Source organism: Accipiter gentilis, chromosome 9 (assembly GCF_929443795.1).
Source record: "Accipiter gentilis chromosome 9, bAccGen1.1, whole genome shotgun sequence".
Taxonomy (NCBI): domain Eukaryota; kingdom Metazoa; phylum Chordata; class Aves; order Accipitriformes; family Accipitridae; genus Astur; species Astur gentilis.
In genome coordinates, this window is record NC_064888.1 from 32,917,941 (window position 1) to 32,934,798 (window position 16,858).

Genomic DNA, 16,858 nt, shown 5'->3' on the forward strand with positions numbered 1-16,858 from the left:
GATTGACCATTTATTTTCTTCCACAAAGATAACATTTAAAAACCTCTCCAGAGTATTCAGAATTGTGAAGTTCTAGACCATGTCATGTGTTTTGAATTGAAACATGAAGCAAAGCTACTTTCTATGAGATGCAGTATGATTTTGTAAAAATGTAAATGGGGCTCTATAGGTTGCAGACGTCTGTTCGCTTACTAGGCTGCATTGTAGTCATTGAGGGGGAAATTCAACATACTGTCTAAAGATATGTTATATCCTACTCTCATGAGAAATTCCTTCATAGTTTTTCTTGTCTTGAAGCATAATATATTATTTCTTCTGAGGTTTCAGTTAACTTTTTGATAGGTTTATTTTAAAAATCCTCATGTTTGCGTCTTCAAAGCATGTGAAGTTGGTGACAAGGTTCTGTTCCACGTTAAAAGCAGAGACCTGTGCTTCAGAGCTGGTCAGAAGTGAGATCTCAAGGCAAATTGTGTTACAGTAGTGTATTAGATTTCACTGTAGATCGAATTGAGACTCTTTTGTGCTGAAAGAATAAGGCTGTACAGGTTTGTTTGAAGAGGTAGGCACTTAAAATTATAGCAGATCTTTATTAACTGATTGGGCTTGGAGTGGAGAGAGAATATTCATGTTGATGACGTGTTATGCTAAGAACTAGCTAAAACGTAAGGTGGTGACTCAAATGTAGTGCTGAAGGTAGTGTTATGTTTAAGAATTGTAATTTTTTTTTCCTCATGTATAGTAATTAGTATAGCTCTTCTACCACAGTGGGTCTTCTGAGCAATATGTGTAGTATTTTTGTTTTAGCACTGGGTTTTTCATTAACATTTGAAGAGAAGGACAAATCATTAACCTGAGTTAGTTGTGCATAGGCTTGCTGTAGAAACATTCAACATTTAACTGGAAGTTAAGTTTTATATTTACACTAACTTTGGCTTCTCTTCTCTCTATGTGACAGAAATACTAATACGGAGCATTTGACCTTCTAATCTCTACAGCTGAATCTCCTGATACCAGGATTAGGAAAGAGTGCCTTCAGAACCAATATGTAGCAAATGGGTATCACACCTACGAAGCTCCTCCCTTGGTTCAATGCTTGCATGTTTTAAGGATCCTTGTCGCCTCAGCAGTGAATTGTTCTCGTGAACTTCAGAAACAGATTTCATGTGGTGCTTGCTAAACGTTGAGTCACCATGAGTAGTAATCTAGGAAAAGAAAAGGACTGTAAAGAGAAGGATCCAAAAGTCCCATCGTCAAAAGAAAGGGAGAAGGAGGCCAAAGCCTCTGGAGGATTTGGGAAAGACAGCAAAGAAAAGGAGCCTAAGACCAAAGGGAAAGATGCCAAAGATGGAAAGAAGGACTCCAGTAGCACGCAGCCTGGGGTAGCTTTTTCAGTGGACAATACGATAAAAAGACCTAATCCAGCCACAGGTACCCGCAAAAAATCCAGCAATGCTGAAGTGATCAAAGAGCTAAATAAATGCCGGGAAGAGAATTCAATGCGCTTGGACTTGTCCAAGAGGTCTATACACATGCTTCCATCAGCTATCAAAGAGCTAACGCAGTTAACAGAACTTTATTTATACAGTAACAAACTGCAGTCCCTACCGGCCGAGGTGGGCTGTCTTGTGAACCTGATGACACTGGCCCTGAGTGAAAACTCACTTACCAGTTTGCCTGACTCTCTTGATAACTTGAAGAAACTGCGCATGCTTGACCTGCGGCATAACAAGCTTAGAGAAATCCCTTCGGTGGTGTATAGGCTAAGCTCTCTCGCCACTCTTTACCTACGCTTTAATCGTATAACTACTGTGGAAAAGGATATCAAAAACTTGTCAAAACTCACCATGCTTAGCATACGAGAGAACAAAATCAAGCAACTACCTGCTGAAATTGGTAAGCAATTGCACTGATTGAAAGTTTAATTCTATGCTTATGTTCATTTTGCAATTCAGTTAAGTATATGTAAACTGCTACTTCTCCAGGTGCCCTTCTCCATTTAAAACTTCATAAAATTATGCTCATGATCACATTGTTGCAATGTTAGCTTATATTGACAGTAATCAATACCTTGGATAGATATATATTTTTAAATAACAAAAGCCCTTTTTTTTCATCTGTCATCTTAAAATCAGATGTATCTTGTTTTCATCTTTGCCTTGTGCTTTCACATATTGTGTCTTCAGAGCCCAGATGTTTTTTTTTTAAAAAAAAAAAGAAAAGATACAGGGGCATATTTCATTTTAAGATTTCTTTATAAATCATTTATGAACTGTTGCAAGTTATAAACACATTATGGGCATGTTACAGAGGGGTGTGACCACAGTAATACAAGGTAGAATGGGTAGTACATGCTATTACCATGAGCAAGCTGTTGGATGCTCTAACAGTTAATAATGTAGGTTAATGATTTGTGAAAGCCTCTACCTTTTATAAGTCACGAATGTATTAATACATGGATTCTTAATATAAAGTGACCAAATGTTATATGCATGGCTGATGATTCTTATGACTTTTTAATGAGTAATATTTGTTTTTACAAATGCCGTTACAAAAGTTTGAAAGATGGTGAAATAGTATGGAAGTGGCTTATTAATGTAAATAGTTTTTTTACAAAAAATGTGCTGGAATAGCTGTGTATCAAGAACTCCTAAGTTGTTCCTAATAGGTTGTGATTCATGGAAAACATCTCTTTATCACACTGTTTTCAAGCAATATTTGCACAACGTATGTGCCTCATAAAAGGGAGATTCTGTCATCAGTGGTTTTTTTTTCTGTGTATCACCAGTTTTTAAAATGCAAGCATAGCTTAGTCCCTTTAGGGGGTGGGGAAGCATAAACTTCATGCAGTTAAACTGCTTTGACTTTCTTCAAGTGTGGAAAAATACTTGTAAAAGCCCTTGTAATACTGTGAGTAATAATTCCTGTGCCCTGTTTTTAAAAGGTGATGTGGGACTTTTTCCTGTTAACCAAGCCAGTGCGTGAGTATGTTAAGTATTACTGAAGTTGGCCTCTATGCTCACTAATTTTGCAAAGCCTGGGAAATGCTCTTGTTTGGATCCCTAGTAGATGTTTTTCAAACCAGCACTGTGTTTGCCTCTTTCTTCTGCACCTTGATAGGAAAGATACATAAGATAACATGTTCTTGATGACAGGGAACTCTTGGACACGTCTGAAACCTCTAATCATGTTGCCAGCAATGTCTGGTACAGACAGTTTCTGTACATGATAACAGGAGTGAAGAAATGTAGTGAGGCTGTCAGCTGTTGGTCTGAGTCTTTGGCTCCGTATAGCAGCTATTGGAATGGATTCTACTCTAGCCACAGAAACACTTTTTTGCTAGGCAAAAATTAAATGGTTAATGTAGTATGTTTTCTAATCAACATGATTTTTGAGTTGGCACGAACATCTCTGCAGTCCTGGGAATTTCTCCTGGGAGAACTAAGGAATTATAATTTTGACCTATTTTGACACTGCAGTTTAAGTCCAACAGCCTCTTTGAATCTTTTACTAATCAAAGAATGATACTGAAAACCATGGGGCTGATGTTTGCCAAAAAAATCCCCAAACCCAACATACTGCTTTTTTCCACATATGTTGAAGAAATTGTGGTTGATTTAGCTTGTTGAGCTGTATTACACAATTGTCAGTACTTCACCTGGGTCTGTTTGTGGCTCAGTTATTAAATGTAATCTAGCAAAGAGTCAGCTTCTGAGGTTCAACTGGGGATAATACGGCATAAATTTAAATTAATACTAGTGTGTGAAGAAAAAACTTTTGTGAGATGTTGCATTCCGGTGTTTGGTGTTGCCCTTTAGAAACTTGTCGTAGGTGTGTTTGATACTGCAGACATTGTTGCTGTTGGAACCTCTTTGTTTCTTAACTATTTTGTTTGTTGAATTCTTACAGTTAAGTTGACATTAAAGCATGTAATTTCCATATGTGTTTGTTCACAATAGTCTTGAAAGAGATCATGTGTAACAGTTTCATGAAGAAATTTAGTAGATATATGTATCATGAAGGAATATATGTGACCTGCTTCTTTCTTGTATTTTTTTTATTCATGTCTTGATACGCATACAGGCAGTGTTCTCGGTTCTTTATCAAACCCTACCTTGAAAACATTAACTACTTTATTTCTGTCGTTGTATCCAGCAGTTAGTCATGCCTTTATTTGTATTGTGATAATGCCCATGTTCCTTGTTACGGGTCAGCACCGAATTGTGGGAGGCATTTTAGAAGCACAAATGCAAGACGATTGTCACCCTTATGAAGAATTTCAAAGCAAAATCGCTATGTTCAACAACATCTTTTTTTGATCGAAGTAAATTTCTTTGACTAGGTTGCCTGGAATTGAATTGGCTGAAAAATAAATTAATTAAAGGATTTCTAAGTTTAAGTAACACAAATAATTTTAACTGCCAAGACATACAGAACAGGCATTTGAAAACCTTATTCCTCAAATAGCAAAACCAGACAAGATAGTTTCACTTTTGTAATTGATTTCTACTCACTCACTTTCATGTATCTTTGTTCTAGCACAAAGATCAAATGTTTGAGTTGGAAACACAGCTGAAAAATGAAACTGCTGAGAAATGTATTTCTTACTTTCCAATGGAATTTCTCTGTTTCTTTAAACACTTGTTATTTCTCTGCATTTTACATGTGCACTTTAAAAAAAACTTGCCTTTTAAGTCTCAATGATTTTAATCCCTTGTACATTTATAATGCAGTTCCTAAATACTATATACAAGCAAACACTAAGTAACACAGAAATTTTTGTTGCTGCAAAGCGGGAAGTAAAATGAGGCCATTATCTTTTATAAAGCAATATCATGCAGAGCATTTCAAATTCTTTTTGAAAATACCCCATTGTTCTAAGGCCTAAGGCTCACATGTCTGGTGGTAAACTAGTGTGCTTGTTCATATTTTTAAAAATTCAAAGCTTATGTAACCTGCTGACTTGTCCAGTAAGGAAGAGTCTTGCAGCAGTTAGCTTCTGTGTGTTCATGTTGCTAATCTGGTGTGCAACTAAGTGAAGAATCCTGGGGTTTCTTTACTTTGTCTTTTGGAGGTAGATGTGCTACAAAAGGTTGCCCTGGACAGGAAAAAAAAAAAAAAAAAAAAAAATTAAACGCCCAGACTTCAGCTTGAAAGATCAGATATTGCTACTCTTCCCTCAAAGAGCCAGCATTGAGTGTGATGGAATTAAAGTTTTACCCTGGTGCTAGAGACTTGTGATGGCTTTCACTACCACTGAACACAAAATACCAGTTCTGTATAGTTGTAAAAGGCTTTCCAACTTTAGGACCTTGCTGCTTTAAAATAAAGGGACACCTGATTTGTAAGCAATCATCCCATTTAATTACTTTTCTGGGAGTCTTTAGTCTTCAGCCTTATAAAATAAGTTTATTTTCCTTCTAGTCTCATTGAAAGAAATTGAAAGTATGTCCTGGAGTCTTAAGTGCTTTGATATTTGAGACCTTTCTTCCAACACCCAATATGTCTCTGACTAGTTGATTTTTGTGCCAGTGATGTTTCACTGTTCTTAGATGCAGCAGTTTCCCTCTGTTGCTTACATTTGCTCTCCCACTGTATGTGCCAACAGCAGTCGTATCTTCTCCCAGCCCTTACTCAGACCACAATGTTTAGTCTTGCATAAAATCTCCATTCCTTCTGTCACCCTGCTATCCATTTTCTGTGTTGTCTCAAGTTTTGAATGCTGTGCATGCTTGATTAGTTTGAATATACTGTTCCAGATTCTAGATAAGAGTTTCCCCCTTTGTACTTGAGAAAACCCTGTCCATGCATCTGGATCATATTGCAACTGTGTTAGATTTACCATACAAATACTCTTGTGACCATGTAAGACATACACCCTTTGCCTTCTCTGTTCTTCTCTGCCAGAGGTCAACTCTGAGATCCTAGTAGAAATGTACTCTTTTTTTACATTACTAAATTTCATACAGTTTCCATTATTTTTAGTTGCCTGTTTCTTCCAGTGCCTCTAGCTTTCTAGAAAACCCTTGCTTTCTGACTATGTCATTGCTGAAGACACAAGATTGGTCCTGAGGTGGTTTCTTAAGAGTCCTGGAGAGGTAACCTCCACCCAAGCTGATATTTTACTTTTAGTTCTGTTATGTCTATAGCAAGTTCTAGTCAATTCCTCAGGTATCTGGACATCTACTGGTCACCTGAGTCTCCTAGTTATTTTCTGCTACTACATCAGACATCTTCATTGAGTCTAGGTTGACTAGACTGAATAAACTAGATTTTCCATATTTTTGTAGAAAACGGTTAACTCTTTATGCCAAACTAATTTAATTTTTTTACTGATATTTTTTCAAATCACTTTTTATTTGTCTCTGGTTTGATGACTTCTACTTTCATGTCTTTTGTTAATGTTTCCTGCAAATTCTGTTGGTCTGCATAGTGTTTAGATGACTGTGAGGTCATCAGAATCTCCCCTTGTTATTTCTCCTATCTTAGATTTTTGAATTGGTAGTCTCTAGTCCTATGGTAGTGTTCTTTGTTTGATAGATGACATGTAAAAACTATACTGCTGGTCATGTGATTTCAAAATAAGTTTCTAGAAATTATTATCTAGAACATCTACTGCTTGCTGTGCAAGCATACAGTATTAATATTTGTTAGGTTCCTTTTAGGGAACCTGAAACTAACTAAAACGTTTCTTAAAAGCCTGAGTGAAGGTAAAACATTTAACAAAATATGATTTGCAAAACACATAGTTGATCAGATTTTAAGTGGTCTTGAAAACTGCTTTAAAACAACTGACCTGTTATGGTGTGTATTGTCTTGAGGAAAACCTAGAAGAGGTGAAACCTACCAGCACTGAGCTGCTGGGAAGTAATCTAAAGTTTGGTTCTATTTTGGGCTTTAAACTGCCTTTAGTAGTTAAACACCACAAACTTAAATGAGGTGACTACACTGGGGGAAAAGTTGCTTTGCATTTAAAACAAACGTTTTAGTAAGAAAGAGGAAGTGTTATGATATGTAGTTAGTAAACAGATGTGTGTGTTTCTAGTCTTTTTCCCACCAGAATGCAGTACCTCTCATTCCCTTGCATCCAGTTGCTTTACTATAGGTAGGATGATGACAATAAGGTTTCCTGTCTTTTCAGTATTCAGAAGGCTTTTTAATTTTAAATAGTAATTTACTCAACTGAACTCGCTCAGTAAACCAAAAAATGAAGAAAAAATTATCTGTACTTCGAAAGAAGACATTCTTTTAGTAACTTGCCAAATCCAGGCTCCAGGTACCTAGCAAATCATTGCTACTAGTAATTTATTGGATTTCTCTTAACACTTTTCCAGCAACATATATATTGCTTCTACATTTTTAATGTGGTTGGAATGATTTTAATAGACTGCATAGTCAGCTGAGGTCTTGATATGTATTGTTATTGTTGTATTTTCAAATATAAATAGATTTGTTTGAATAAGATCTAAAAATACTTAAAAATCCATTAAACTGAAAACATATTCTGAGGTTTGGGGTTTTTTTTTTAAAATCTTTTTTTTTTTTTTTTGCATGTTTAGCCAAAAGCTCTGTTCAAGAGTAGCTGAATTAGAGGGAGTTTTCGTGAAATCGCTGTGCTGATGCGTAAACAGCTTCATGATGCTGAAAGGGGCAGTGTCCGCTCCCCTTCTCACAGCTTCCCAGCTGCTCCTTCTGCCTCCTTCATCTGAGCTGTTCCTTGGTGAGGTGATTTATCTCACTAAACTAACAGAAGAATATTAATGGTTTTGCTACTTTTTGTTGTCTATTACTTTAGTTAGTTTAAAACAGTGAAGTTTCAGATAAGGCTGGAACTGGTGTAGGAGGAGGAGTGGGAAAGCATGAACTGGAACAGGGAGAGCAGGACTGCCACTTTTGCCTGCACTGACCTGTTAAATCAGCTTGGCTTGCTGCAGCTCACTTGTGAAACCTTGCAGGTAGGATTGCTCATGTTGTATAAAAGCATGTGAAGTGCACTGCAAGTGGTTTGAAGAAGGATGGGTTACTGTCTGCAGAGAGCCATTGAAAATGCGTCGGATTATATTGTCAGAATCTCTTTTTCTTCCTTTTCTGCCTGCTTTCTGTGTCTTGTTCCACAAAACCATGTGTAGCTTATTGGAGTCCTGGTAGCATGAGCTTAGCCCCACCTTCCTGAAGCAATTTTTTGTTACGCTTTTATGTGTAGTGGTGAGAATTCATTGATGCAAGTTTCTTGATGGCAAAGTTACTCTATGTTGCTCTTTGTGAACCTAGTCTTCTTGCACCCTACCCAACAGTGGTGATAAATTTTCAGAGTGAATCTTGCCCAGTATCCTGCTTCTGACTGTAGCCCTAAGCAAACTCTGCATCAAAACAGGGTAAGTGTATATACATGAGGCTTAACCTGACTTCTTTCCCAGATCCAGCTATTTTCATATCAGTGATTTCCTGAGCCTGGTGCAGCTTGTCTTTTCAGTAATTCTCAGCAGACTCCTCTTCCAAGGGCTTGACCATTTTTTTTTCCTTTAAACTCCTATAAACACTTTGCATCCTTAGCAAGGTCCACAAGTTTGCTTTGAACATTATTCTTGACTAAAAGTTCACTGTTATGCAGATGTTGAATATAGATACATACCCAGTGCAAAAGCAGAACTTACCTATTCACTTGGCTGTTGAATATCTGGTGGCAGCCACAAAATAAAACCTTAATGGAAAGGTTTCCATGTGGAAGCTTTGCCAAAACACAGTCTGGAGGGATAATTGTGGAAATGAGTTCACAAGGTGGACTCCAGCTTAATCACCATATCTGGTAAATTGTCCATTCCACTGAGATCAAGAAGTTGAAGATAGGAATGGAAGAATGCGAACACTTTGGTGAGTCACAGTCAGTACAAGAAGGATGAAAACCAGAGAAACTGTCTTGGGATGACTCCAAGCAAATGCTTCAATTTTCAGGCTGTTACTTAAGCCATTTGCCTTTCTTGTATCGAGAGTTTTATTGCGTTCCTCTGTGTTGTGTTGAAGGAATTGTTATGCACAATCAAGTTGATAATATTTTCTTTGCAAAGACAAGATTGCATCTTATACCAGTTTTGGGTATTTTTGCCTTCTTGGCATACACATCTTGAATAGAAGTATGTTGTCAACACGGTTGAAATTACTTTTCCGTAGTTTCTGCAAGTTTCTTAAGACTCCAAATATTGTGTTTTCTGTCTGTGAATGCAACTCTTATTCTATGGAGAATCTGGTCAGGGCTGTTCTGCAAGGGAATTATTTTTAGATTGTAATTCAGGGAATCTGCCTACACCAGACTTGGAATGTCTCTGAGACTCTCTTCTGTTCTTCCCTTCCCCCATCTACCCAAGATTTAGATCATTTGTGGTTTCTTCACTACTTTGAAACTCTTTTTCATAACACTTGCACCTGTTTGGTTTTCAGTAGCATAGACAGCAAACCAGATGTGTGCAGCTGCGTTAGTTCATGTCTGCTTACTCCATGCTGAATATAGTGCCTCCTTATTAAATGACTTGTTAGTTGCAAAGCTTTTCAGTGGTGCTTTGAATTTCATTTCCCCTTTTTCTAGCAGACCTGACAATATAAATATTTATTTACATTATTTGTATCTAAGAACCTCTTCTCTGTTTCAGCAGTTTGAAGGAAACCAAATTGTGCTCCTGGGCTTAGTTGGCATGCTAATGTCTACAAACACAGCTATTGAGAATATTTTTCTATTTTTGTATTCTAATGTGATAAAAGCATGAAGTTGTGAACAGAAGAGGAATAAATACAGGCATTGATACATGTGTGCCGCTCCCTAGAAGTTAGAGAAAATGACTGCTTATTTGATCCAGTTCTGGTTGCTTTCTTGAGCTGCAGAAGGGTGAAGAATTTGATTTTGGCCGGCTTCAGCTTTGGTGTCTGGGTACTGATTCCTGTGAAAGCTCTTGTGGGGACGCAGTTTCGTCTTGTCAGCTAGTCAAATTCCTCCTGATTACATTTCCTTCAGACTGGCTTTAGGATAATGATTAAGTAGTCCTGCCTTTTTGATTTACTTGCAGAGCTTATTGGGATGATGCCCCAAGTGTAATTCCAGTGAACACTGACAGCTTGTTAGCAGTCCAGTGTTGGGTTTTTTTTTTTGTGTTTTTTTGGTTTTTTTTAATATCGACATGGCAATTATTTTAACTGTTTGAATACTTTCATAAGTGCTGAACAGAGGGAAATAATCGCTTCCCTCGGGCTATGCTTGCTAATGCAGCTGGGTAGGTGGTTAGCCTTTATTATTTGAGAGTGAGAACACTTGTTCCACACTGAAAATGGACAGGATCCAAGATGTGACCCCAGGTTCAGCTTCACCAGGACTGACCAGGGTCCTTCCCTGCAGAGCTGTTTCCTCACTGGCTGGTGTGAGGCTCTACTGCTTTACAGGGTTATTCTGTGCTAGGTGCAAGACTTCACCTTCGTCTTGGCACTTCATGAGGTTCCTGTTGGTTTATTCTACTGCTCAGCTCAAATCCTGCCTTGAGCCCTTGCTAAGACTGTTTCTTCTACATGTTTTACATGTTTAAAATGTTGTTTGAACATGTTTTTAATTTTATTTATATTTGTTACTTTTAGTTATAAACAATAAATAAAAAGCGTTATGCTGTTCTGTCTTGTTGAAGCTTGTTTTAGACCAGGTTGAGTCTTTATTTTCAGTTGAGCTTAGCTTCTGTGTTTTTCAGTGGTTCCCATAACTGGGTCCTGTTACGCATTCTGCAAATTCTAGATATTTTACTGTACTTATTTCTTACTTATATGAATATTTAAACTTTGGTACATAAGTCACTTCTGACCATATTAAAATTGCATTCTTTATACTCAGTAACTCTTCTGTGTAAGTTATAGTTGTACAGTAATAATTCAAAATAGCTCTGACTGCTTAACTGTTCTTTTGGGCAATTGGTAATGCACAGCAAAAAGTTCAGGCTGTCTGCTACAGCGATGTACTGAAATCTCGGAGAGAGGGAAAAGATTCTGAAACTGTAAAAGTGCTTTTAATTTTTTTCTAAAATCAGGACACTTACCCCACAGAGTTTTAAAGACAGACTAAAAATTCTTTTGCCTCCCCCGTCCCAGCAGAGAACCTAGTGAGAGATGAATAACTACCAAAGTTATGGGAACTATCTGTGACTTGTTCCCAGCGTTGCTGATTTTGGATAATTATTCTTTACAAATTAGCTTACAACCAGTATTCTGACACACCAGCCTGAAGTACCACTAATATTTGCATTCTGCCCTTCCTTGTGCTTTCCATAAGAGTCTTGATCCTCTTGCTGTCTCATCTGGCCCAGGATTTATCATGTCATGAAGGATTTCATAATTTTAAATCTGCTTAAGCATGGACAGGCATGGAGTTAATCCAGTGGAAAACAGGCTATATTACAAATTGTGCTTGCCATCCAAGAGCGTTGCCCACTGAGTGAATTAGTGGTAGGAGACACTGAAGCCTCTCTGCTATTGACCTATACTCTCTGCCTATACAACTGTTAATTTGTGTGTACTTTTACATTTTTTTTAATGAAGCTGTATTTTGTTTTTTAAATAGCCAAGAATTTTCAGAGTTATGTAAGTCAGGGCATGTAACTTGGTCCTCTTGTCATAACAGGCTTTCAAGGTTAGCCATGTAATGGGACTGTAATTCTGTCTCATTATGCAGACAATATTAGTCATTTCGTAATGTTGGGGTTTTTCAGCAGGTATATTTAGCTTTGTCATACTATACCATTTAGTCTCGGTGCATATGAGAAGAACAGTAAGGTGATTGTTTACCCCACCTTTTTTAAGGATTGTTGAGATGTATTTTTAACTATGTTTTTAACTGGAAGGTGGTTGGGAGTCTTTACAAACTATTTTATTTGAAAAGTGCATGTGAATCATCTAAAATTTTTATCTTGTAGAACCTTTTAAAATGTAAGTTTTTAAAACCTACACGATAGGGTGTAACTATTTTGTGAAGACATATTTATAGAGACACTACTTTATGTATTTCATATAGGCATTACTTCTAATTCAAAATCTTTTATTGTCAAGCCAGCTAGTACATGCAATTTCTATCTGCTTTCTTGGCAGATTTTGAGCTTCAAATCCCTCCCCTTCCCCATGCAATATAGTATGAAGAAAAAAAAAAAAAAAAAGGACGAGGGAAGGCAAAACCCAACCACAAACCCCAGCTCCTTCCTAGTTTATTTTCTGATTGTCCTTAGGATGCTTGTCCCTTCAATGCAGTTGCAAGTGGTCCATAGAGAATCCTTTATTCACTTCTGTGAACTGAAGATTTGTCTATTTTGGCCATTACTTGTGGCGAAAAGAGTTAGTTCATTTTACCTGTGATTAGTATTTCGCTGAAGTAGTGCTTGCCTTACTCCAGTGATTTCGGGTGTTCAAACAGTCCTTTGGTGAAGTGATGCTGGAGTTGTCCACATGGTGAATGGGAATGGGTTTTTCTTTAGTAAACTGCTATATGGGTAAGGCTGATTTTGAGCTGCAGCACATTTCACATTTCTAGCTGGCGTATTTCTGTTAAATTAAAATACAAATGCGTTTCAGCAAAGGTTATATAGTACACCAGAAAAGAGCAACTGTTTATTCTTTTAATATGAATAAGATCCTCACTCATTAGCCAGTTTTCTTTTTGTATTTGAGCAAATCTTTCTTTTAGGAAAACTTTCTTTCTGATTTTGACATATGCTTCTGCCCTGGCTGAGCAAAAATGCCAGATTTCAGTTGTATCTTGGTGAAACTTATTTTCATCTTTTTTTGCAAAGCATTTCCTTCAGTACAATTGCCGCTGTTCAGACAATAAGATGAACACTTTCAGTCACTGAAACAAGCTGGCTTTACATTGGCTCCTAGGAAGAGCATTGTGCAGATGGCCTTAAGTTTGGCCTCTTTGTTCTTGCAGATCATTATTCGTTATATCGATTGTTTATGCCATGTGTTTATCCTGGCATAATTTTTGAAAGAGCTGCTGTTGTGCAGCAGTGCAGTGCACAGTGTGTCCATTCATGGGGTAAATCACTGCCGTCAGTCAGCCGGTGAAAGAGCTGCCCCTGTTCTTTAGCCTCTGGCCTGGTGGCAGCGTGCTCTCTGTGCCCAGAGTGGTTTTGGTCCCACGTACTGGGATGATTTCAGTAGTGTCGGTCACGTTAACTGCAGTGTTGCTGGTACTCAGATCTCCATGCACGCAGAACAGAGAGCCCCTCTCCCAGGAAAGTAGTTAGAGTTTAAGGAGAAGACAGGGCAGGGGGTGCTGATTGGGCACAGGGCATGACCAGCATTGGTTTGTAAAGGACTGGACACTTATTTCCTTATTCCTCTATTTTCCCACGCTTGTCCTTCCTAAACCACATTCATTCTTCCCTTTGCCCTTCTCTAAAGATTCCTTCCATAGCAATTCTTACCATCCCAAGTTGCTCTTCCTTGCACCTCATAGTAGGTGTTAAAGCCCCATATGCAGTTACAGCCCTCAGTCTGCGAGGTGCTCTGGAGAGCCTTTCCACTTACTCACTGTGATGGGTCTCACGCTCACCATGGGGCTGATGGCTCTTCTGGGACAGCCCTGGGAGTATTTGGGTTCTCCCACCCACTGCTGATCCTCTGTGTGCCTTTGCATGTGAAGATGAGCCTCTACCACATCACCTAAACATTTTTCACCTTGTTAAGCATATAGGATATGCTTTCCATATGTCATGGAGAACAACAGGAGAAATGTGCCTTGAGTGCTTTTTGTTGACTTGCACACTCTGTGTTGTGTCTCAGCAATCCAAGTTAAAGTATTGAAAGAATTGCAGGGCCAACAGTACTTTACCTCCCCTGTCCTTCTGCCCTTAGGGGGGAAAAAAAAGAACATTTTGGTAAGATGCTGTCAAACTTTAAGTATTATTACGTCCAAGACAAAGATTCCTTACTGAGCAATGTGAACTAAAAGCTTAAATTTTATAATATCTCTTGAAATTGCTGTTCTTAAGTCACTGTACTTGATGATAAGGCTTTAACTTTCACTTGATTTCAGTTCTAAAGTCTAAAATGTATTGGGCAGTCCTCAATCTATTTTAACGTTCAAAATTTTTATTAAATGTTTATCACTGTTGCTTTTAAAAATCATGCCTGCATCTTTAATATAATGATATTAAGTATTGCTATCCAAATTAAACCAAAGTGTTAGCTGGCCCTTAATTGGCTAAATAAACATGGGCATCTCTTCTTTTTTTTCCCTTCCCAGAATTAGCTAGTGAGGTGTTTGTTTCAAACATGTAGCTTGCTGTTGTCAAAGTTTTCAGCAGGTGCAAAAATGAAGTGCAGCAAATGTTGCTGTGAAAACCCAAGTCTTTCTTCGACTTCAGCAGATGTACAGTGGGAAGAGTCAAGTAAATGAGAAATCAGTGTGATGAAATGAAATTTATGCCACATTTCAAATTTGACGACATTGGTTTCGGTCTAAGTGAAAACAAATGAAAACAGCAACCATGAAGTGAAAACTACTGCCCCAAAGTATGCAAAAGTTTTTGGATTATCTTAGTAAAGATTTGTGGGGTTCTTTGTTTGTTTAAAGGGAGGGATATTGAAGTCTTCCTCAGGCTTTTCTTCCTCCTTCTATTGCCTTCTACACTTTGCCCACTTGTTTTCATCAATAACAGACAGAGGCTCCTACCACAGAACATTAAATCTTGCTCAATTTTTTCTTAAGTTTTCTTTCTTCTGCTTATTAATGGCATTGAAATGTGTGGTGTATGCAGTGCTGGATACAGCATGTTTGACTATTGACCCTGGTTGCCTGGAATACACTTGAATGCTGACTTGAGAGTGGGGACACACGCAGTGATGGAAGAGCTGCTTAAGCACCACCTTTACATTTCCGTCTGGCTAGTTTCTAGAAAAAATCCCAATTTGGATTAATAAATGCAGGAAATAAGTTCAGTTATATATTAACAATCTAAGAAAAACAGGCTAATGAAGCTGTTGGGGTTGGCCTTTTTTTTGTGTGGCCTTTCACAACTCTTCCATGATAGGTAGTAAGTATTGTGGCTGTGTGATACCTGCAACTCAATACAGAGTCTGAATTCATAAATATTGTATGATTTATTAGATCACCATTTGTGATTATCTGCTGATCTAATGGGTAGACAGTCTACAGGTCAGAACTTGCCCAAACTTGTCCTGCAGGCCTGTGGGAAAATCCTTAAAGGACTGTGTCAAAGATACAACACTGAAGCTTAAAAAATAGACATTTGTTCCTCAAAAGGAATTTGCTACTCCTCCAAATTTGTGATTCACTGAGTCATGCTCTTATACACAAATACAATGACCTAATCTTTACTGGATAGCGTTAAAGCTGTTCAAATCATTTGCATTAATTTCACCTCCATCAGATGCAAAAAATGTGAATGCATACACCTGTATTCATCCACACACTTTTTTTTTTTTAAATCCAGCAAGCTATTGCTCAGAACACAGTATATCTGTCGTTAAAATAGGTGAAGCTGCTGTACCTAGAGTTGTGCCTACCTGTACTTTAACGTGCAACGTTCAGAATGAAACAGTTCAGTGTAAAGTAGCTCTAAACTCTAAGCAAGTCCAATCTTTTTAAAATGCTTAACAGATAAGCCTTTTATTTCAAACTTTTATTTGCTATAGCTCTGCTTGCATATATAAAATATAATAATCTGTTTAAATAGGTTTACAGTTTACTTGTCATATGTAGCCTTTTTTTTGTGATGACTAAAAATGATTAAAAATAGCACTCAGGACTTTGGGTGGATTATCTAGTTTGTCAGCCAAATAATTTTGCTGTCTCTTAATTGTTGATTTTGTGCCTAAAAGTAATTCATGGTATAAAACCAGATCTCAATTTCTCAAAATTCAATACAATTCACTTCGTGAAGTTTTAAACTTCTGGTCAGCCTGAAACAAGTGTAAAGTATAGGTTTTGTACTCTTATTCAACAGCTTGAACTGTCAGAAGAAAATCAATAAATAAGTAAGATATCTTCAGAGGATATATAAAAGCTTTATTTGAGTTTTTAAAAATTGTTGATCAGGTTTTAGATCTGACTGATGAAATTATGATCCTGTAATACCTTGTTTTATATGTATAACTTCATGGTAGCAATAGTTTTTTTCAGATTATCCCCAAGTCTGTCTGATTCTATTAATCTCTGTGTGGAAGTCATTGTCTAGAGCTGTACATTAAAGAACTTGATATTTTGGTTTTCTTGTATGCTTTTAGGTGAGTTGTGTAACCTCATAACGCTGGATGTAGCGCACAATCAGCTTGAACATCTTCCAGAAGAGATTGGAAGCTGCACGCAGATCACCAACCTTGATTTGCAGCACAATGAGCTCTTGGACCTGCCAGAAACCATAGGTATGTGAAGAGACTGGAGAAGAGAAAATAAATCACTATTTCAAAATGTTCAGTAAGAGGAACAAATTTAAGAATGAGTATTTGGTTGGTGACTGTAGAATGACTGGTGTTCAGCTCAAGGCAGCTTCACATTTGAGATCAAAAGCAACGTATGCATGTTACCTTAAATGTAGTTTCTAGCTTTCTGAATTACATTATGAAATCCAACTGTGTTGCAGAGTGCAGCAGCATCTAAGAATGAGAGTTATAAGGAAAAAAAGCCATCATTTCTAACTCCAATTTAAGGTGTTCTATGGTTATGAATAAATATGTACAGCTTGTCTGTCCATTCTGTAGTGAAACTGAGCATATAAAGGAATGAAAGGCTAAAAGGCTCTTATTTGAAGGTAGTACTTTGGCAGATAGTTTTAACTGATGCCTTTGGCTAAATTAAAATAGAACTAAAATGAGAAATGTTTTA

General features: G+C 37.4%; 1 protein-coding gene across 8 annotated transcripts in view; it reads left to right on the top strand.

Annotated features, from left to right (window-relative positions):
• SHOC2 (SHOC2 leucine rich repeat scaffold protein) overlaps nucleotides 1-16,858 on the top strand; it is a 71,892-nt gene that overhangs the window by 26,717 nt on the left and 28,317 nt on the right. For 6 of the 8 annotated variants that reach the window (XM_049810233.1, XM_049810232.1, XM_049810229.1 and 3 more), the window contains 2 exons: nucleotides 956-1,893; nucleotides 16,261-16,398. In XM_049810233.1, coding sequence (XP_049666190.1) covers nucleotides 1,191-1,893; nucleotides 16,261-16,398 — 841 coding nt within the window. In that variant the 5' untranslated portion in view covers nucleotides 956-1,190. The remainder of the gene's footprint in view (nucleotides 1-955; nucleotides 1,894-16,260; nucleotides 16,399-16,858) is intronic. The other 2 variants (XM_049810235.1, XM_049810234.1) reach the window with 1 other exon arrangement.